The 23990-nt window shown below is 39.1% G+C and overlaps 1 protein-coding gene across 1 annotated transcript in view; it reads left to right on the forward strand.

Moving 5' to 3' along the window:
* The window catches only part of LOC127798816 (uncharacterized), a 63046-nt gene that overhangs the window by 5060 nt on the left and 33996 nt on the right, over positions 1 to 23990 (forward strand). The window contains exons 2-3 of the mRNA XM_052332433.1: positions 21737 to 21801; positions 21891 to 22066. Coding sequence (XP_052188393.1) covers positions 21737 to 21801; positions 21891 to 22066 — 241 coding nt within the window. The remainder of the gene's footprint in view (positions 1 to 21736; positions 21802 to 21890; positions 22067 to 23990) is intronic.

Raw genomic sequence — 23990 nt, forward strand, 5'->3', positions numbered from 1 at the left:
GTCCCTTCAACAAAGAGCAGATTGATCAACTCTTGAAGCTATTACAATCCAGTTCCTCATCTGGTATTCCTAGTGTTTCCTTGGCACACACAGGTAGAAAACCTAAAGCTCTTTCTTGTCTACATTCCTCTCCATGGGTTATTGACTCTGGAGCCTTCGATCATATGACTAGTTCTCCTTATTTATTTAATACCTATCATCCTTGCTCTGGCAATGAAAAAATTAGAATTGTCGATGGAAGTTTTTCATCTATTGCAGGAAAAGGAATTATTAAACTAACCAAGAAAATTAATCTCAATTCTGTCCTTCATGTTCCTAACTTGGCCTGCAATCTTTTGTTTGTTAATAAACTTTGCAAAGATTCTAACTGTCGTGTTACCTTTTTTGAATCCCATTGTGAATTTCAGGACCAGAACTTGGGGACGATGATTGGGCGTGCTCGGATGATTGAAGGTCTTTACTACTTTGATGAAATTTCGTCTGGTAATAAAAAAGCTCAGGGCTTTAGTGGTACTAGTTCAATTCCTGTTCATGATACAATTATGCTATGGCATCTTAGACTAGGACATCCTAGTTTTGCCTATTTGAAACGTTTGTTTCCTAAATTATTTAAAGGAATGAATTGTTCTTCTTTTTAATGTGAAAGTTGCATTTTAGAAAAAAATCATCGTTCTACATATTTACCAAAACTCTACCAAGCATCCAAACCTTTTTATATAATTCATAGTGATGTTTGGGGTCCATCTAAAATTTCTACTCTATCCGGAAAAAAATGGTATGTTTCCTTTATAGATGATCATACCCGTTTGTGTTGGGTTTATTTGATGCACAAAAAATCTGAAGTAGAATATTTATTCAAAAACTTTTACATTATGATTGAAAACCAATTTCAAACCAAAATTGGCATTTTACACTCTGACAATGGCACTGAGTATTTCAATGAGCACTTGGGGGATTTTTTGAAAACCAAAGGTATTCACCACCAATCTACTTGTCGACATACTCAACAAAATGGCATTGCTGAACGTAAAAATAAACATTTACTCGAAGTAGCACGTGCCATCATGTTTTCTATGCATATTCCAAAATACTTATGGGGTGAAGCTGTTTTAACGGCATCCTATTTGATAAATAGGATGCCTACTAAAGTATTAAAGTACCAAACACCCCTTGAGTGTCTAAAATATTTTTTTCCCAACACTAGATTACATTCAGACCTCCTTGTCAAAGTTTTCGGATGTACTGTGTATGTTCATATCCCTGCTCAATTTCGCTCAAAACTTGATCCTCGGGCTGTCAAATGTGTTTTCTTGGGCTATACCTCTCAAAAAAAGGGCTATAAGTGTTATGATCCTCTCACAAAAAAGATCTACGTGAGTATGGATGTCTCCTTTGTTGAAAACAAACCCTATTTTTCCAAAAATTTCCTTTAGGGGGAGAAACATGAAGATGAAGACAATTTTTGGGATGTTTCCCTCTTCCAAACGCAGTCTGTCCTACTCAGGAATCGCATGTTTCTAATAATAGTCACGTAGGAGATTCTAGTTCCTTGATGCCAAGTAAAGCGGTTTCTCGGGCAGGGGGAGAATTACTACAAATTGATCATCATGATCTAAATTCTGAGCTTCAGGTTTATACCAGGAAGAGATTTCATCAAATGAACAAAGACTTGAATGTCAATCCTGCACAAAATCAGTTTGAAAACCCAAGAAATGGCACTGTAAGTTCAGGAAATCCCACTTCAACATTTAGTCCACCTCCTTCCACTTTACCTAATAGTTCTCAAGTTGATTCTTTAACTATTTCTAATCATTTACCTACTATTTCTGATCTTGATGTTCCTATAGCAATTAGGAAAGGTGTCAGAAGTTGCACTAAATATCCTATTGCTAAATATCTCTCCTACCACAGACTATCAAAGAATCATAAGGCTTTCACATCTAGGATTTCACACTTGTTTGTGCCAAGGAATATACAGGATGCTTTGGATGATCCAAACTAGAAATTAGTAGTTATAAAGGAGATGAATGCTCTAAGGAGAAGTGGTACTTGGGAGATAGTTAACCTGCCCAAAGACAAAAAAGTAGTAGGGTGTAAATGGGTGTTTATAATAAAATGTAAGGCGGACGAGAGTGTTGATAGGTACAAAGCCAGACTAGTGGCTAAAGGCTTCACCCAGACTTATGGGATTGATTATCAGGAGACCTTTGCTCCTGTTGCAAAAATAAACTCTATTAGAGTCACGTTGTCTCTTGCAGTAAATTCAGATTGGCCTCTGCACCAACTTGATGTCAAAAATGCGTTTCTTAATGGTGATCTTGAAGAGGAGGTCTTCATGAGCTTGCCACCGGGATTCGAAAATAAACTTGAGAGTGATAAAGTATGTAGACTGAAGAAATCCCTGTATGGTCTCAAACAGTCTCCAAGAGCATGGTTTGAACGCTTTGGAAAGGCAATTACCAGTTATGGCTTTCTTCAAAGTCAGGCAGATCACACTATATTTTATAAACACTCAAAAAATGGTAAAGTTGCAATTTTGATTGTTTATGTTGATGACATTATTTTAACTGGTAATGATGAGACAGAGTTAGCAGTCCTCAAGCAGAAACTTGCAAAGCAGTTCCAAATCAAGGACCTGGGGATCCTAAAATACTTCATTAGAATGGAGTTTGCAAGATCCAAAGAAGGCATCTTTGTTAATCAGAGAAAATATGTTCTTGACCTTCTTGGAGAAACAGGTTTACTTGGTTGTAGGGTGTCAGAGACTCCCATCAAGCCTAATGTGAAACTATATGCTGCCAAAGCTGAAGAAGTAAAGGACATGGAACAATATCAGAGATTTGTGGGTAGATTAATCTACTTGTCTTATACACGACCTGACATTGCTTTTGCAGTAAATATGGTGAGTCAATTCATGCACTCACCAGGGCCAGAGCATTTTGAAGCAGTCTACAAAATCCTAAGATATCTGAAAGGGACTCCTAGAAGAGGCTTACTGGTTAAGAAACATGGCCACCTGCAAGTTGAGATCTACACTGATGAAGATTGGGTAGGAAGTGTTAATGATAGGAGATCTACTTCAGGCTATTGTTCTTTTGTTGGGGGAAACCTAGTCACTTGGCGAATCAAAAAACAAAATGTGGTGGCTAGAAGTAGTGCAGAAGCAGAGTTCAGAGCTGTTGCTCATGGAATTTGTGAGGGAATGTGGATCAAAAGGATACTTGAAGAACTGAAGTTTCCTTAGTCGAAACCAATAAAAGTCTATTGTGACAACAAGGCTGCCATCTCTATTTCTCATAATCTGGTGTTACATGATCGTACAAAACATATAGAAGTGGACAAACATTTCATCAAAGAGAAGCTCGATGCTGGAATAATATGCATGCCATATCTTCCAACAACTGAACAAATTGCTGATGTTCTAACTAAGGGTCTTCACAAGAAACAATTTGATAAACTTATTGGCAAGCTAGCTATGGAAGACATCTACAAGCCAGCTTGAGGGGGAGTGCTGGAAATATGCTTAAATCAAGGGAGATTTGACTTTGATCCTAGAATATTCTAGGATTTATGTTTTATGTAAATATTATGTAAATATAGTAAGTAAAAGATGTAAATTAGGATGTTGTCTATATTTAGTTTATTTCTTTCCTTCTTTGTTCATAATCCTCTCTTTAAAAAAGGATGTTGTTCTTGCTTATTCGAATCAAGCAAGCTATATTATCCTTGATTAGTTCTAAGATTTGGCCATGCCCTTCCTTTGTAAATTGGTGTGCATCCTTTGCTGTAGGTGAAATTTGAGACTCTCATGGTCAGTCTTGATAACGAACTGTCCCCCCTCCAAATAGTGCCTTCATTTGTCTAAGATAAGGCCAATGCCTGACTAAGGAAAGCTAAGGGCATGCCTTCTTGTGTCAATATAACCCCCACTCCTATTCCACTGACATCTATCTCCAATACAAACGACTTGTTAAAGTTAGGTAGTCCCAAAATTGGTACCTCGCTCATGGCTTGTTTTAATTGAACAAATGCAGCCTCGGCCTTATCATCCCACTTAAACCCATCCTTCTTTAACAATTTGGTCAGGGGCTTGCTAATTATTCCATAATTCCTCACAAAGCTCTTGTAATAGCAGGTCAACCCCAAAAATTCCCTCAGGGCCCTTACATTTGCTGGTTTGGGCCAAATAAGCATAGCCTCTATCTTCTTAGGGTCCGTGCTAACTCCAGCACTAGAAATGACATGCCTGAGGTACTCCACCTGTTTTTGGGCAAAGGCACATTTGGACCTCTTGATACACAATTGATTGAATCGTAGGACTTGGAATGCAGTCCTAAGGTGTTGAGAGAAGGTAGGGCTATAAATCCAAATGTCATCAAAGAACACGAGCACAAATTTTCTGAGATAAGGTTCAAAGATATGATTCATTAGGGCTTGAAATGTAGCTGGTGCATTAGTTAATCCGAATGGCATTATAGTGAACTCGTAATGTCCATGATGGGTTTTAAAGGTTGTCTTGGAAATGTCAGTTGGGTTTATCTGAATTTGGTGATATTCGGACCGTAGGTCTAGCTTGGAGAACACTGAGGCATGGCTTAGTTCATCTAAAAGGTCCTCGATAATTGGGATTGGGAATTTGTCTTTAATTGTGATAGAGTTCAACTGGCGGTAATTAATGCAAAACTGCTAGGTCCCATCTTTCTTTTTATCTAAAAGGATAGGGGAGGCAAAGGGGCTTCTGCTGGGACGAATGATAGAGTGGTCCTGCATTTCATTGACTAATTTTTCAATTTCGGTTTTAAGTTTGGGGGGGTATCTATAGGACCAGATATTCATGGGTTTTGCACTTGGTTGCAAGGGAATAGAGTGATCAAAGGGTCTTTTAGGGGGAAGGTCCTTAGGTTCTGTAAACAAGTCTTGGAATTCAGTCAATAGTGTACCTAAGGAGGTTAGTTTGTGTACCTTCCACCGGGGTGTTCTCTGATTGCTGGCTGCCATCATACATTGCCCCTGTTGATCCCTTCATTCCTCCAACTCCTCCCTCGCATCAATAGAAAATAATTGAACCAGTTGGGAGAGTTTGTATCTAAGTAGCTTCTTTAGCCGCTTCCCCTTGATCATCTTGTAGGCCTCGGATTCAACATTCCCTTATAGGGTTACTCTCTTCCCTTCCTTTGCCAGGGTGACTTCCATCTTGTTGAAGTTGAAGCTGATAGGGCTTACCTCTTTTATCTAGTCAACCCCTAAAACAATTTGACATCCCTCGAGTTTAAGCAGTCTGAGATCAACGTCAAAGGTTTCCCCTTGCATGGTCTAACAAAACCCCAGGCATGCTGACTTGCTCATCACCTTACTTTCGTTGGCTACTGTCACCAATAAGAGCTGTGTATTAGAGAGTTCACAGCTCAGTTTCTTAGCTGTACCCTCGTCAATGAAACTGTGGGTACTCCTACTATCAATCAAAACTATGAGAGTATCTTCTGGAACCTGTCCCTTCACCTTAATGATCTTGCTGCTAGCAACTCCCTTAATAGCATGCAGTGAAATGGCTCCATTATTTACAAAAAAAAAAAAAGGAAAAAGAAATGGCTCCATTATCCTTTTCTTCCCAATCATTCACCTTAGCCATAGCTTCCTTATTCACCCCTTTCTATTTCACCTCCTTCCAATAGAAGTAGCTGCCTCTTGCATTGATGCCTCATAAAGTACTTGTCCCCGCACTTATAGCAGAGCCCTGGTGGTCTCCATTGATCCATTGCCTTTCCCCCTTGCTACCCCACAAGAGTAGGAGGTGGTAGGGCTTGGAGTTGGGGCCCTGCTTCCGGTTTATATGTCTCATTCCCCTGCACCCTTCCCTGGAAGGGTGATAGGCCATAACTTCTTCCTTTGTCCTGGTTTCTCTGCTTCCTCATCAAGGCTTCTACATTCAACTCCTGAAGAAGTGCACTCTCCACTGCTTCTTGCACTGTCATTGGCCTTGTCATTTTCACCGCTGATCTAAGCTCCTAACTTAGGCCGCTGACAAAACTTGACACGGAGTATTCTTCAATCATGTAAGGATTATTGGTGATCATAAGGGACTTCAATTCTTTGAACTTGAGTTGGTACTCCTACGCTGATCCCTTCTGCTTCATCTTGTTAAATTCTTCCACTATGTCCATAGTTCTCTTCTTGCCAAACCTTTTGCACAAACCACTAACAAAATCATCCCAGTTATACTCACTTCTCACGCTTGACCACCCTTGGAACCATACGTCTCCTACATCATTTAGGTAGGTCACTGCCAAATTCACTCTCTGTTCATCCATCACATGATGAATACCAATCAACTTCTCACACGTTCGAATCCACTAGCGTGGCTTCGATTCATCAAACACTAGCAACTCCAACTTTGGAATCGGGAAATTGGAGTGAATTGAATTTGTTGGAAGAATCCGAGGCATGAAAGGTGGCATACATGGCATGAATTAAACTCTTAGATTAAGAAGGAGTTCTAGAAGATAATGCTAACTAAAACTTAGGAATGTTTTAGATATTTATCATGTATATTTTTAGTTTAAATATATATTATCTACTACTGTAAAGTAGGAGAGATTTTAGGAGATATCTTAGAGAGATTGTAGGAGATTTTTTAGGACTTTTGTTGTATAAATTCTCCCTAAAGTTGATGTATTATTCACGGGTGAAGATTTATTTTTACCCTAGCTATTTTTTCATGGTATTAGAGCCATCTCTTGTGGCGCCTGATTTTCCCCATTAATCCATCTCAAGAAGTCAGGTTAATACTCTGAGATGGCAGACAACTCCAACAGTGAGGTGACCACCTCTAATCCTTCTCCGGTGAGGACTTTTCCTTTGGTTCCACCTCTCTCAACAGCCTTAGACAGTCCGTCTCTCTAGATTACACAATGCAAATTGAATGGAACTAATTTCCGAGAATGGTTCCAATCAGTCTTGTTGGTTGTTAGAGGCAAAGGCAAGGAAGGCTATCTAACTGGAGATACAACAAGGCTAAGTTCAGAATCTGCTGCTTCAAGCGTATGGGAGGCCAAGAATGCCATTATTATGGCTTGGTTAATTAATTCAATGGAGCCTAAAATCGGTAGAACATCTCTTCTACAAAACAGCTTGTGAGATATGGTAGGTTGTCTAAGAGATATATTCTGACTTGGAAAACACTGCTCAATGTTTTCATGTTCGATCTCTCATTCGAAACACAAAACAAGGTACAAGCTCGGTCACTGAATATTTTAATATTCTAACAGCTTTGTGGCAAGAGATGGATCTCTTTTATGAGATTAAATGGGAATGCACAGCAGATGGTAAAAAATATGGAAAGATGATGGAGAAAGAGAGAGTATTTGATTTCCTTCATGGATTAAACTCAGATTTAGATGAAGTTAGGGGTCGGCTGCTAGGGATGAAACCTTTTCCAACTATCAGGGAAGTATTTGCTGAAGTTAGGAGGGAAGAAAGCAGGAAGAAAGTCATGTTCTCGGGGTCAGGACACTCGTCTAATGAAGTCTATTCCCCTCATCAGCCTTAAATACTTTTAAGGGAAAGACTCCTCTATCTTCTAGAAGGGAGACTGCAAGAGAAAAACAATAGTGTGACCATTGTAACCGCCCCTATCACACATGAGAGACATGCTGGAAAATACATGGAAAACCAGCTAACTGGAAGACTAAGAATCAAAGAAGAGGACGACAAATTGGAGGCCGATCAGTCTATATGGTGGAAGCTGAGAAAGGGAATCCAACACCTCTTACCATCACAACAAATCAACTGGAATTATTACAATAACTTCTTAGCCAAACAAAGGTGACTAAATCAGAGAATGCAGAAAATCCTACTCCTACGGTTTCTTTGGCCACAAAAGGTAATATTGCCTATTCGTTTATATCTTAAAGAATACCTACCAGCAGTTGGATCATAGACACTGGTGCCTCAGATCACATGATAGGTTCTTTAAATTTATTATCCAATTTTGACTCATGTGATAAACCTATAAGTGTAACTATGGTTGATGGTACAATATCCTTTGCAAAGGGAAAAGGAACAGCTATGGTAGGAGGATTAATACTTAAATCAGTCCTATATGTCCCGAACTTGCAGTGTAATTTAATATCAATAAGCAGATTTACAACTAATAGGGTCTGCAATGTGATATTCTCCAAAAAATTTTGTGTTTTTCAGGATCTATTCTCAGGGAAAATAATTGGCAGTGCTGAGATGAAAGGAGGGCTCTATCAAACACTAAGGCATGATCATTTTGCTGCTTCTAGGACTCGTTTTTTATATTCTTTAGCTCTTGTTTCAGATTCAGACATTATGTTATGGCATAAGTGACATTATGTTATGGCATAAGTGGTTAGGACACCCAAGTTTTGAATATCTTAAACACTTGTATCCTTCTCTATCAAGCAATAAAATTCACAATTATTCTGGTGAACAGTGTATTCTTGCAAAACAGACTAGGATACCTCATCCTGATCATGTTTATACTTCCTCCACACCTTTTCACTTAATTCATAGTGATATTTGGGGGCTTTCTCGAACTACAACCCTCACTAATAGACGATGGTTTATCACCTTTATTGATGACCATACAAGGGTTTGCTGGGTTTTTTTGATGAAAGAGAAATCTGAAGCCTTTTCTATATTCAAAAGGTTTCATCATATGGTGCAGAATGTCTTTCAATCCTCAATTCATGTTTTGAGAACTGATAATGGTAGGGAGTATTTTTCTAATGAATTTTGTTGACATGAAAGGAAAGGAAAGAAGAAGAGGCTGCAACCTGTTTTGGAATGCTTTATTTAAGGAATGATTTATTTAAGATTTTATCTTGATTAGATTAGTTTCTTAAACAGATTAGGAATCTTTCCTAATCCCATTGTATCATAATCTTTCCTAAATGTGTTGTAATCCTTCCTATTGTAAACTTTCTATAGTTGTAATTTCCAACCCTATAACTAGGGCTGCACATAATGAATATTGATGCTTTCCGTTCAAAATCTTCATGGTATTAGAGCCACTTCTGATTGCCCTATGATTTCCAACCTTCATTGCTTTCTGTATTTCAGTCCATTCCCCGGCCTTCATTGCTGATTCCTTGCTCTTCTTCCTTGATTGTTTCTGGCCGATTGTTTCCATACTTTTAGTTGCTCAAGTCTTGAAATTCCTTCTTGTGTTTGCCTTCATTGCTAGACATTTTTCTTTTTGATCATGTCGGAAATATCAGAAATAACGCTAGTTTCAGTCATGACATCCGGTGAGAATAATGGAGTTGATACTCTAATAGGAGGTTTTTCTTCCAGCGATTTACCGGGGTGCATCAGTCATACAGGCTAGACGGACGCAACTACTTACAGTGGGCATAACTGGTTCAAACATTCCTAAAGGGGAAGGGATAGATTCGCCACTTGACAGAGCCTAGTCCACAAAAATCTGATCCAGGGTTTAATGCTTGGGATATAGAGGATTCCATGATCATGTCATGACTATGGAACGCTATGCAACCAGAGGTTAGTAAAAATTACATGTTCTTGTCCTCTGCTACAGATATATTGGAAACAGTTAGGCGTACTTACTCTAAGGTTCAAGATGCGTCGGTTATTTACGAGATTAAGATGAAGTTACATAGTACTAAGCAAGGGGTCTCAACAATCACTGAATATTACAACAAAATAAATGGTTTTTGGCTGGAACTTGACCACTACTAGAACATTAAAATGGAATGTAGGAAAGATACAACCACTTTTCATTCAATTTTTGAAAGGGATAGAATTGTAGAGTTCTTGGCAGGACTTAATAATGAGTATGATCAAGTTCGAGTGCAGATTCTTGGAAGGGAAAAACTTCAATCTCTTAATGAAGTGTTTTCAGTTGTTCGAAGTGAAGAAAACAGGAGGACAACAATGCTGGGTGATATGACTTCTGAAGGATCAGCAATGTTTACAAACAAAGGAGCAGGGTCCAAATTTAAACCACTACAAGGAAGAGGCGATGTGCAGGGTAGGCTGCAAGAAAAGGAAGGTATGTGGACTGATGGACAGAACAAAAAGCATAGAACAGAAGGATTATGGTGTTCCCATTGCAAGAGGCAGAGGCATACTCGAGAGACATGTTTTAAATTGCATGGGAAAGAGGCTGTGTTGCATAAACTAAGGGGCTTCAAGAATATGACCTCTCGAAATTAGGCCTATTTTTAAAATAGGCAAGAAGAGCCGGCGGAAAAAATTGAGGCAGCACCTGAGTTGGAGCAGAATCAGTTGAAAGTTGATGAAATCAGCAAGCTTGTTGATGAAGTTAGCAAACTCAAGATGTTTTTGAAAACTTTTCATGTTTTATTGCCCAGCAAGGTAATCAGCCAGGTAATAGTTTCCATTTGAGTTCTTTAACAACCTCTAAAACCAATAAGAATGATATATGGATTCTAGATTCAGGAGCTACAGACCATATGTCCTCTAATCCAAATATTTTTGATACCAATCAGCCTCTTGTGACACCTAAACAGATTGTTATTGATAATGGGACTTGTATTCCTATCAAAGGTTAGGGACAAGTCACTCTTAGTCCTAAACATTCTGTTCAAAGAGTCTTGCATGTTCCTAATTTGTCCACTAACTTGATTTTAGTTCATCAATTCACTAAGGATCTAAATTGTCGAATAATTTTCTCTCCTTATTCTTGTGAGTTTTAGGAAATGGTACGGGGAGCATGATTGGAGTTGTTGAGGAGAAACATGGGTTGTATGTTTTGAGAAAGGAGACATTGCAGCCCCATCACGTTCAGTCCAGATTTCAGCCTAAATTAGCCTGCACTTCTCAGTCTTCTAGTAGTGACATTTGGCTTCATCACTACCGCTTCGGGCATCCACCTTTTCCCTTACTCAAAGCTACGTTTCCTGTTCTATTTGAACATGTGGATCCTAGTGTTTTTCATTGTGATGTATGTGAACTTTCCAAACATCATCGTGTTTCCTATCCTATTAGTAATAAAAGATCCTCACGTCCTTTTGCTCTCCTTCATTCAGATGTTTGGGGTCCATCTAGGATTCTCAATTGTTTTAGGGCTAGATGGTTTGTTACTTTCATAAATGATTGTACTAGAATGACTTGGGTTTTCCTTCTTAAGGATAAGGCTACTGTTAGCACTGTGTTACCACACTTTTATTCAATGATTCTAACTCAATTTGGTACTCCTATTCAGAAATTTCGAACTGATAATGCAAGGGATTATTTTAATCAACACTTGCATAAGTTCTTTCAAGACAAAGGGGTTATTCATGAGTCTTCTTGCATCAACACTCCACAACGAAATTGAGTGGCTGAGCAGAAAATGAGACACCTCCTCAATGTCACTAAAACTCTTCTTCATAATCATAATGTTCCAAAAACCTTATGGGGAGAGGCTGTCTTGACCACAGCCTACCTAATCAATCGGGTACCATCTAGGGTTCTTGGGAACAACAGTCCTTTTCAATGCCTTTCTACATTTTTTCCCTCTCTTAACCTACATACCCCTCTTCCTTTTAGGGTCTTTGGTTGTGTAGCCTTTGTTCATGTTCCACCTCATACTTGAGACAAGCTGGACCCTAGGGCACTTAGGTGTCTTTTCCTTGGTTATTCTCCTACACAAAAAAGCTATAAGTGCTATCATCCCCCTACTCGGAAATTTCTTTTTTCAAAAGATGTGACTTTTGTTGAGTCACAACCTTGTTTTGGTCATTCTACCCTTGGTCTTCAAGGGGAGAATCATACGATTGAAGACCACGTGTCCAATCTCCTTCCTAGTCTAGACCTTGGCCCACATTCTTCAACATCAATAGACCCTAAACATTCTATTCCTAATCATGTCCTGCATACTGGTTCTGTCCCCTTATCTTCGAGTGATCACTTTCTCACTATCCCAAATGAGTACCCAAGCCCTAAGCAAACTCATCAACCTGGATTATCAACATCTCCAGTAAGGTTCAAGGACTCTCCTTTTGTGTATCATAGGAAACAACAGTTCATGCCTCATTCTCAGCATGAAACAACATCCGATCCCTAGCCAGATTCTATGAAGGTTTGTTCCCTTGATCCTGTTCATTCCTTTGTTACTGATTTGGATATTCCTATTGCCATTAGAAAAGGTGTTAGAAGATGCACTCAGCATCCTCTAGCCAACTATCTCTCCTATCACAGGTTGTCCTCGAGACATATAAGTTTTTTGACCACTCTAGATACCATTGTTATTCCTAATTTGGTGGAAGAGGCTTTAAAGGAAAAAAAATGGGAACTAGCCATGCAGGAGGAGATGCGGGCATTAAAGAAAAACAACACATGGGATTTGGTACCTAAGCCAAAGGGAGTGGTTCCAGTGGGCTGTAGGTGGGTGTTCAACCTAAAGTACAATGCAGACGGCTCATTAGAGAGGTATAAGGCTTGATTGGTGGCCAAAGGCTACACCCAGACATATGGAATTGATTACTTGGAGACTTTTGCTCCAGTGGCCAAGATGATCACGGTAAGAATTCTCTTATCCTTAGAAGCTCACTATGGATGGCAATTACACCAACTAGATGTGAAGAATGCATTTCTTCATGGTGATTTAGAAGAAGAGGTCTTCATGGAGCAGCCACCAGGATTTAAGGAAGGAAAAGGAGATGAGGTGTGTAGACTTAAAAAGGCACTATATGGCCTCAAGCAGTTACCAAGAGCTTGGTTTGATAGGTTCTCTAAAGCTATGAAGTGTATGGGGTATCACCAAAGTAGAGGAGACCATACTCTCTTCTTTAAGCACTCGGGAAAGGGAAAAATGACTACATTGTTGGTTTATGTGGATGATATCATTGTGACAGGAAATGATATGGATGAATAGCAAGATCTAAGGAGCAAACTGGCCCAAAATTTTGAGATCAAAAACTTGGGATTACTTAAGTATTTTTTGGGAATAGAGGTAGCCTACTCCAAAGAAGGTATATTTCTATCCTGACGTAAGTATGTATTGGATCTTTTGAAGGAGACAGGTTTATTGGGAAGCAAAGGAGTATGTAGTCCTATAGAGCCTAATGTGAAATTAGGAGAAGACACCGATAGCCCACCAGTGGATAAAGGCAGATATCAGAGGTAAGTAGGGCGTTTGATTTACTTATCACACACTAGGTCAGATATAGCCTATGCAGTGAGTTTAGTAAGTCAATTTATGCATTGCCCGACAGAGAGTCATATGCAGGCTGTAAGGAGAATATTGTGCTACTTGAAAACAACCCCAAATAAAGGAATCTTATTTAAAGTAGGAGGTGCTTTGGATATACAGGGGTATACAGATGTGATAGATCCCGGTTCATGGGACTCACCAAAGAAGGTCCAAGAGGCAGGGGTGGGGTGGTAAATTGGCTGGCTGGCATAACAGCCAGCCATGTGCGTAATGGATAGAGTGAGGAAATTGCTGGGTTGTGTAACAACCCAACAAGTGGCGTTACAGAATGCGGTTGAGGGGGGGGGGGGGAGAGGGATATATGTAGAGGGTGAAGTTATTGGTAGGGGAGGAAGATTTTGGTATTGAGTTCTTGGGAGAGTTAAGGGCCTCTCGAATGCCCAGTTTTCTTTTCATTTTGTTAATTTCCAACTTGTAGTTCCTTTCGATTATCAATATCCTATCATTTGGTATCAGAGCGTCATCGATACTAATGGTGAACTTGACGGACCGAGTAGGAAAATTGGAAGGGAGGATGGAAGGCATGCAATGGGAACTTGATGCCATGAGGGGTGTGGTTCAATCGGTGGGGACGAAGGTAGCGAGCTTGCTGGAACGGTTTGCTTGGATGAGAACGAGGCTGGAAGAGCAGGAACGGGAGTGGAAGAACGAGGAGAGACGGGAAGACCAGGAGAAAGGGAGGAAGGGAAAATAGTTTGGTGAGCACTTATCGATGGGGTCGTCCCTCACGGAGAAGGCCACGCCAGAGCTGGGAAATCGGCACAAGGAAGCTAGTGGTGAGTACGACGTCTATGGGAGGTCGGACGGAAGGGGCCGACGCTTGGAGATGCCGGTGATTGAAGAAGACGACCTGGATGGTTGGGTGTTTCGGGCTGAGCGATACTTTTTCGTGAATCAGTTGTCAGATGCGAAGAAGTTAGACTCCATTGCTTTCGGCTCTGAAGAAGCTGCTCTTGCTTGGTTCCAGTGGGAGCAGCGAAGGCAACGAGTGAGGAGTTGGGAGTTGCGGTGAATGGATTGGCTGTCGAGGAGAAGATGGACACAACAACACTGTGTTTGGAGGGTGCTGCACTTTCATGGGTCCAGTGCGAGCAATGGAGATGAAGAGTGAGAAGCTGGGAAGAGTTGAAGGGGCTGCTGAGGAGTCGCTTAGGGTTCATACAGGAAGGCGCGGGGGAGAAGTCGAACGAGCTGCATATTGAAGGGGGATTGGCGGTTGAGCAAAACATGGTGTCACGAGGCAAAGTGGTTGCCGATGACGATGGTGTTAGGGAGTTCCACGGCGAGGCAGAAGGGCAGCCGACGATCGATCCATTTAAAAGGCCACGGACGGCTGATCCGGTGACAGCTAAGGAGAGCATCTCACCAAGGAAGGGGCGCCATCAATGGACCATGTTGTCTGGGAAGATGGTTTGACTCTTAGCCAGGTTTCTCAAAAATTTTACATGGGGTTGGTTGATAATGGAGGCCCCCCATGTATTCTCACCATCATGAAGGGGTGGGTGCCTTGTCCAAGCAGGTCATGATGGTGGAAGGGCAGCATCTTTCTAGAAGTCTAGGGCTCAATTTGCACTCTCTTGTGGAGCCCAATGGTATAGACCCAAAGATCTTAAATATTGATGGGAATTTGGGTATGAAAGTTATCTACAGAGGATTGACTGCTGTTGCTCTAAGAAACTTGAAAATGGCAATTATACCGCGCATTACTCGGGGGCATGGTTGGCTAAGACCGACAATTGGTGTTCTTGAGCTTTCTCAAGCTATTATCCAGGCTATTCCTCTCAGTGCAAGGGAGGCAGTTGGGGGATCTCGCGAAGGCATTGCACCTTTTCTGCAACTGCCTCATTTTAGTGAGGCTATCATCAAAAAACTGGCCCACAAGGAGGTGTGGACATTTCAGGAGCTATAGGATATGACTCTTGAAGAACGGTTTGAGCTGCTTATTCAAGTAGTTGGTTTCTCTGCTGTTGAAGTGCAGGATGTGGAGAAGGTTCTTGAAATGATGCCTGCCTTGACACTTAACAAAATGGAATTGTCGAAAGGAAGAATCGTCATTTGCTTGAAACAGCTAGAGCAATGATGTTTACTACTTCCATTCCAAATTCATATTGGGGGGAAGCTGTTTTGACCTCTACCTATCTTATTAATCGTTTACTTTCCAAAATCCTAAAGTTTAGGACCTCTTTGGCTGTTCTCCTTGATGTTTTTCCTCATCATGCTAGAGTTCTAAACTCTCTCACTCGTGTGTTTGGATGTACTGTTTTTGTTCACCAAAATCTGTCCACTCCATCCAAACTTGATCCTAAGGCCATCAAATGCATTTTTGTGGGCTACTCTCCAACACAACAAGGATACAAATGCTACAATCCTAGTACCCACAAATTTGTTGTTTCCTACAATGTTTCTTTTCTTGAAAACCAGCCTTTCTTTCAGCCTTAATCTCAACCAACCCATGTTCTAGAAATAGCCACCAGTTGGAATTCTCTGTTTTTGGATATAGCTTCTTCTCCTTCTCTTCCTACTGCTTATCCTAATCTTGTGCCTGAATTTGATCAAGGGGGAGAACATAAGAGAGATTGAGCCCAGAAGAGTGATCAAATTCAAGTTGAACCACCCTTATTGGTATATTCAAGAAGGCCTTGTAACCCTCGGCATCAGTAGCAACCCATGTCATCTGAACCGAGGGTAAGTCTAGAAAAGGCAAAGGAAAAGGAAGCTGAAATGGAGGTTGATATTACTAAAAGGGAGAATAGAGATAAAGTACAGCAGGAGCATGAGTTGGAATATGATCTAGATGTTCCCATTGCTTGGAGAAAAGGAGTCAGATCATGCACCAAGTGTCCTAAGTATTCTATTTCAGAATTTTTGGGATATACAAAGTTGTCTCCTAAATTCAAGGCATTCACAGAAAATGTTGATGATGAGGTGATTCCTAAAGATATCTACAATGCACTGCAAGAGGAAAAATGGTGGAAAGCAATTATGGAAGAAATGCTAGCCCTAGAAAAGTATAGTACTTGGGAAATAATGGATCTTTCATATGGAAAACACACAGTTGGCAGCAAGTGGGTGTTCACCATAAAGTACAACTCAGATGGAAAAGTGGATAGATACAAAGCAAGGCTTGTAGCTCAAGGTTTTACCCAAACACAAGGCCTTGACTATGAGGAAACATTTGCACTAGTGGCTAAACTTAATTCTATCCGTGTATTATTGTCATTGGTAGTCAATTTGGACTGGAGACTCCATCAACTAGACATAAAAAATACCTTCTTGAATGGTGAGTTGGAAGAAGAAGTCTACATGAGAATTCCCCTTGGTTTTGAAAGAAAAGACACAAGAGGAAAGGTATGTAGATTGAAAAATCCTTGTACGGTCTAAAACAATTTCCTAGGGCATGGTTTAAGAGGTTTAGTGACACACTAAACCACCTAGGATACAAACAAGAGTAAGCGGATCACACTCTCTTCACAAAAGTTGATTGCAAGGGTAAGAGAACAATCCTAATAGTCTATGTAGATGATATAATCATCACCGGAGACAATGATCAAGAGATAGAAAGATTGAAGCAGCAACTGAAAGAGGCATTTGAGGTAAAAGACTTGGGAGAGATGAGATATTTCCTGGGGATTGAAATAGAAAGAAGCAGTGAGGGTATTTTTATATCTCAAAGAAAATACACTCTTGATCTGTTAAAAGAGATAGGAAAGCTTGGGTGTAAGCCTGCAAGCACTCCATTAGAACCCAACTGGAAAAACAAAAAAGAAGACAATGAGGAACAACCAGTGGAGATTGGAAGGTATCAACGTTTGGTGGGGAAATTGATTTATCTTTCACATTCATGTCTAGATATTGCATATGCAGTGAGTATAATTAGTCAATTCATGCATTCCCCAACCAAAAGACACCTAGAAGCTGCCTACCATATCCTAAGGTATTTAAAGGGGACTCTCGGGAAGGGAATGCTATTCAAGAAAAGCAAGGACAGAGGAATAAGAAGCTTTGTAGATGCAGATTGGGCTGGATCAATTGAGGATAGCAAGTCTACATCAGGGTATTGCACTAAGCTTTGGGGGAATTCGGTCACATGGAGAAGCAAGAAACAACAAGTTGTCTCTCGTAGCAGTGCTGAAACCGAATATAGAGCCATTACACAATGTATTTGTGAAGTAATTTGGGTGGAAAGGTTCATGGAAAACTTATCTATTCCTATAACTAGACCTAAGGTACTTTATAGCGATAGTAAATCAGTTATAAGTATAGTAAATAATCCAGTTCAGCATGATTGGATGAAATATGTTCGAATTGATAAGTATTTTGTCAAGGGGGAGCTGGAAAATGGAGACATAAACTTGACTTATGTTCCCACCAAAGATCAAGAAGCAGACATCTTGACCAAAGCAATGCAAAAGTAGGGTTTTGAAGTGATTAAAAGTAAGCTGGGAATGATTGACATTCACCAAATTGAGGGGGAGTGTTGGAAGAATCCGAGCCATGAAAGGTGGCATACATGGCATGGATTAAACTCCTAGATTAAGAAGGAGTTTTGGAAGATAATGCTAGCTAAAATCTAGGAATGTTTTAGATATTTATCATGTATATTTTTAGTTTAAATATATATTATCTACTATTGTAAAGTAGGAGAGATTTTAGGAGATATCTTAGAGAGATTGTAGGAGATTTTTTAGGACTTTTACTGTATAAATTCTCCCTAAAGCTGATGTATTATTCACCGGTGAAAGATTTATTTTTACCCTAGCTATTTCTTCAGAATTTACCTGGACTTCTGGCCTCCTCTCGACCCCATTTTCTCCAATTGCTACCGGATTGATCTCCATCTCCGATGACCCGACCACCCTATGGCTAGTGCCAACTCTTGGTAGAATCGGATTCATTCTTTCTCGTGGGGGAAAATTCGGGGACATCCTCACCTGAGCCTGGCTTGAAAACATGAGCATAAATTATTGTATCTAATCACACAATATATTGCTCTGCTCCCACATCTCCTCTCTGATCTGATTGCACATATCCCCGCGCAACCGATCCGAGGCCTCCTCCGACTTCTTATCAACCACCATTCCAATCGCATCCTCCATGGATCCCACTTGCGTTTGCGTTTGCGTTTGCATTTCCATTTGCTTCATGTGAGTGTCGTTCGCCATTGCTTGAAATTCGTCAAAATTCTTGAGCCAAGAACGATGCTCTAATACCAATTTGTCAAATCTCTGGTCCGACAAGGAGAATTCTCCTATATTTAGAGGAGAACTTGGCGGGAAAAATAGGAGAAGGGAGGTGAATTTTGAGAAATTGGGGAAGAATCGTGAAGAGAGAGAGAGAGAGAGAGAGAGAGAGAGAAATTTGAGAAAAGGCAATTCAATTGTATTGGATGACTTACAAGTGAGCTGGGGCCGAGTTTTTATACTCGTCCATCCCTTGCGGGAAGCTGGCGCCAAAAATGGTGGCTACTCCCGAATTCAAATTTAAATGCTCAACTACCTTACAAATGGTTACAACCCTTGCAGCTCTACTTTCCCCCTTATTATAGTTATACCCTTTAGGTACACGACACACGTTATCAACTTAAATGCTAACCAGTTTTAAAACTTTACATAGCTTTTAAGTAGAAAGGCTTAAAAGCCATCTTAGAAAATGGTAAGCCAAACATCCTCTATGTAATTGGGATTCCACGTCTTCCTGGGGCTGTCTTATTATGTTAGTTGTTTGTGTTTCTCACACTTTGGAATTGTGTCGGCTACATAAGTAGGTTATTTCTCTTGGCTTTTAAACTTTTAATATCAATCCTGTAATGTGAGAGCTTGTTTATATACTGTGTTTTTAGAGTGGGCTTAGAAGGATCTGATGTAATCATGCAACCCGTTGGAGGAGAAGTGTCTGCAGTTCACTGAAATCCTCTCAGTGGATTGAAATCTTATCCATAGCTTTTCCATAAATCTTTTTTTTTTTGGGGAGGAGAGAGATTTGTTGCTCAACTAGTCCGATTTTGTAGCATGGACAATATTGAAGCAGTGCGAGTTAATTAAGAAAAGAGCATGACTGGTCTGACAGCTGGATGATCTTATGGTCCGCAAGTAGTGATAAATTTTCTTATTTTGATTAATATGATTAACAAGCCTTGGCAGCAACAGTAAGATTGTTACTTTGTGGCTGTAGGTTATGGGTTCAACTTGTGGGAACAGTTTCAATGCAAAGTAAGGGTAAGGCTGGGTACAAAAAAGACCCTCCCTCGACCTTGACAAAATGCCGAGCAATAAGCAAGAATTTAACAAATCAAATAGACAACAGAAAAAGATACTGAGATGTTTGATCTGACTAGTCTTGTGCTGGATGTTAGTTATTTAACACAACCCGCTTTTATCTATGCTCGTGACTAGCTGTAGATAGAAATTCATAGGTGGAGTTAATTTAGCAAATCAGTTGCTTTTCTTTCACCTCTAAAGAGATGATTCTTCTGTCCGTGCTCGGTGTTATATGCTTTTAAGTTGGTATATGATAGTGTTTTGGTCATTGCTCACTTTTGCTGATAATCGTTAGGTCTGTCTTATTTTTCTTCATTTGTTAATATGGAGTGGTAGGCTAAGGAAGAGCATGCCTACAAACTTTTCAGTGGGGATTTATATTAGATTTACTTGTGAAATAGAATATTATTGTTATTCATGTAACGATGTTAGAAAAAAAGGGGGGTTCCAAGGACAGTTCTTTGAGAGCCTATTTAAATGGAAATTACATACTTGAAGTTTCTTTATGTCCTCATGTAGAGTTTAATGGTTTAATGGTGTCCATAATTGCATAATTTTGGTTGTACTTTGTTCTGGATGCTTAGCTTTATTTTAAAATGAATTAAATATTTATCCTGTCAGATAGCTTGATATATTGTTTAACAACGGTCTTGTTATAGCTGTATAGGAGGACTTGGTTTAGTTTTTCTAATATGTATATGTATCATCTTTTTATGTTTATTAGTTTTCACTTTGTTTAGAGTTCTATTTTGCCCCTTGATCATGTCTAAGATGGGTGCCCTTGAGGGAGGAATATTGTTAGTTGGCTCATTTCCTGAAAAAAGCGTATGCTTCTGGGAATATGGAGAATCTAACACATACTTGCAGGATTTTTTTGTGCAAAATGTATGTTGAATTTGTTAAAGGAGTAGTCTATTGGCGGGAACAGCATCTGGTAGTGATATTTTCTTTTACTTTTTTTTTTCTTCTTCTTTGGATCTTTTCTCTTTGATAATCATCCATTGTATAATTTATGTTTAGTAGTTTAGTGTGAAAAGAAGCTCAAGGATTACTGTCAAAAAATTTGGATTTAATTGTGGTTGAGCATTGTGTGGTACACAAGATACTTATTTACACATCGTATTTAATCTTTTGTTGTGCTAGGATCTCCATGTATTTGTCTATAGAAGGAACATGTGGGATGCCACCAGTTTAGCCTTATTTTAATGCTTTTTCGTAGCCATTTAATGGGCTTAATAAACCTAGCCACTTGGCCTATTTTTGGTTCCATGCCTCCTTGGTTGAGAATGTGGCTGAGGGACAAGGGAGATATAACATTGGGTAAATTGAGCATCTGAAAAGATTATCTTCAAACTTAGTTGCATAGGCAGCTCTTGTGGTTTGGTGGCTTAAGAAAGATATTTACCCCGATATAATTATATGAATGTGTTTTGAGTAGGGGGACAGAGACTTCACACGCCAACTGAAATGAATAATCTGAATAAATTTCAATCCTATTAGAAATGTGCTCTGCAGGAGAAGATTCATTTTCAGGATAATTTAATCCTACGTATGTCTATCTTGGGTAAAGCTCACTGCTAGTTATAGTATCCTTATTCTTTATAGGTCAAATTCTAGGAAGACTTTGATTTCATTCTCTATAAATTAGAAGCACCAAATTTTCCATTGTAGTGATATTGTTATCTACCCATGGTTAGATTGCCATGCCTTGCCTAAGCTGCTTCCAGTAACTTGGTGACTGATGTGCTTGATTAGCCTCACCAAGCCTTCCAAGTTGGTGTGGATTTGCTACAAACATTTATTTAATGCGGCTTGAGGTGATCATCTAAGAGAGGATCAATGGATGTCCTCATGATGCCATTCAGGTGTATCACTGGAGTTGATTGAGTATTAAGCTTTATACGAGTTAATTTTCTGGCAAGAATTTAAATACAATTTCACATCCTGTAAGAATTGAAAGTGACAGCAAGTTATGATGTTAATCTTGGAAGAATTGGAATTAAAAGCATGTAAAGATCATGTATTACTGTGGTTTTCAGGATCATATTTTTATTATTTGTATATACGTCTACATATTCTACAGCCTAGTCATGTTGATCAAATGTTTCTCTTTTATCAATTTCTAGCTTCTGCTCAGAATCTAGACTGTGATTTCTTAAATAATAGGACAAAGCAGTTTAAGTTTTTGAGATTTCCCAAATTATAAAAATTTAAAAGTTTAAGGATGTTTGGGATCAAAATATCTTGTCTAAATAAAATTATTTATTTTGTATAGAGGAAGAGATGGACGAGGATAATTATTTTGAGGATGAGTATTTGGCAGAAGATATTGAACCCTATGTAAGTTTCAGAAGGTCCATAGAATTTACCAAGTTTGTAAATGAAGGAAATTGACATTTTGTGTAACCATTTTTCCCTTTCTTTTGAAGGCTGGGGATGGAGATGGAGGCGGCGGAATTTCACTTGCTGGGACATTCTGGGATAAAGAAGCATTGTCAATAGCTGAAGAGGTTTGCCTATCATTTGATGGTGACTTGAAAATATATGCCTTTAAGACATTAGCAAATTCCACCATTCGAGTGCGCATTGAGAAGCTCTCAAACAAGTAAGCATTTGATATTTGAAATGATACTGTAAACTGCATTCCCAGGTAGCAGTGCTTGCTTCATTCTCCCAAAACATTATAGAAAAATGGAAAATCAATCATGATCATTCTAATATGATGAATTCTTTTTTATTTAAAAGTGGAACCATAAGGTGGGAGGATCCCGTTTACAAGGCCCTTGCATCCTCATCCCTGCCTTATCTTGGTTGTGTTGTGTCAGATTATTTCAGACTTTTACCTGTAAATATTGTACTGAACTATAAAAAATGTTTAAGCACTTTCAGTAAAGACATAATTTTGTGTATGGATGTGTTCTGTTACTGGACAAAGTTTATTTAGTGAATATATTATTTGGATAAATTTGTAACCACTCTAAAAATGATGTGAAGAGTGTCCTGGTTTGCAATTAGCTTAAGATTTTGTTTTATGTAATAAATTAGTTTTCATATTTCAATAAATCATTGTTTTTGAGCAACTCTTATTATATATATATATTTTAAGTGCATGCAGTTTTTTGAAAAATAAAAAAAGAGATGTTATAAATCCAATTGATTTAAAACTTATTTTTTTTAAGTAAATCAATTTCAAAACAACCACAATATATTAGGCCTTAATCCCATTATGTGGGGTCGCATGAATTTTAGCTTACTAAGGCTTTTATAACTCAAATCATATCTTGAGTTTTCACTAATCTTTTCTAGTAAATCAAACTTGAAACATTTTTTAAAAAAAATCCCAATATCTTTTACATCATATGTGTTAATGTTTCAATTTCATTACATCCGTTTGAGTGTTATTCAAAATAGGCCTGCTTTCACCTTCCAATTATGGTGGATCTGTTGGATTTTCTTTTCCCAGCAGAAAAAATATTTGTCATAAAATGCAGGTTTTACAGCACCTGCTCATGTACACCTGGACATCACAGTAGCTTGGTGGGAATAAATATTGGAGTCAAGCTGGTGCATTCACCTTGTAAGCTTCTTGTCACGACCCTAGGGTTTCCTAGGGATTGAATAGGAAACTGAAGAAGAAAGAACAGAATTGGAGGGAGAAGACAGAACAAAGAGAAGGAGAAATGGAGAAGGGAAGGAAAGGTTTTAGACGTACAGAGTGAGAGAGAAGAGTGGGAGGGAAAACAGAATGTTTGATTCCAATTCATTGATAGCCCTTCTTCTCTAACCTACAGTCTCTGTATAGGTTGTTTACACCCAATTGAGTTATCAACCTACTAAAAACTCAAGTAATTACACACTAAGGAAAATACAAACAAGAACAATTAGAACTAATACCCTTGGGATCATGACACTTCTTTGCAGTGCTTCACTTATCAAAGCTTATCAGATGCTTAATGAGTAATGAGGGAAAGAGAGGTGCCCCGCGACAAGGTTTGGGGGCAGGGGGGGAGCATAGTAGGGGAAAGCTAGTTATTGTGGTCAGTTTGCATCTGAAGGGCACTACTATCAAACATTACAAAAGCAATTTGCTCCAGTGGCACACAAATTCCCACTTGTTCTAGTTCTTAGGTTTCTTATTGTTTTTGTGAAAAACAAGAAATAATCTTTTTCCTATCATAAAACTAATGAATACAATTTTACTTATAACACACACTCCTAATCCTTGAAGAATTCTAAGACTATTCAATCTCCTAACAATTCTCCTATTGTATAGGAGTTGATTATTCTCCTATAAATTAGGACCCCTACTAGATTACAACAACTCAAACATTAATAAAATAAATCAACTAATAAAACATTAATGAAATAAATCAATTGATAAAATCCAACTGCCAACACTCCCCCTCAAGCTGGAGAATAGATGTCCCACATTCCTAGCTTGCTTACTAGATCTTCAAATCTTTTTGCTCCCAACCCTTTTGTCAATATATCAGCAACTTGTTCCTTTGATGGAACATATGGCAAGTGAA

Source organism: Diospyros lotus, chromosome 4 (genome assembly GCF_014633365.1).
Source record: "Diospyros lotus cultivar Yz01 chromosome 4, ASM1463336v1, whole genome shotgun sequence".
Taxonomy (NCBI): domain Eukaryota; kingdom Viridiplantae; phylum Streptophyta; class Magnoliopsida; order Ericales; family Ebenaceae; genus Diospyros; species Diospyros lotus.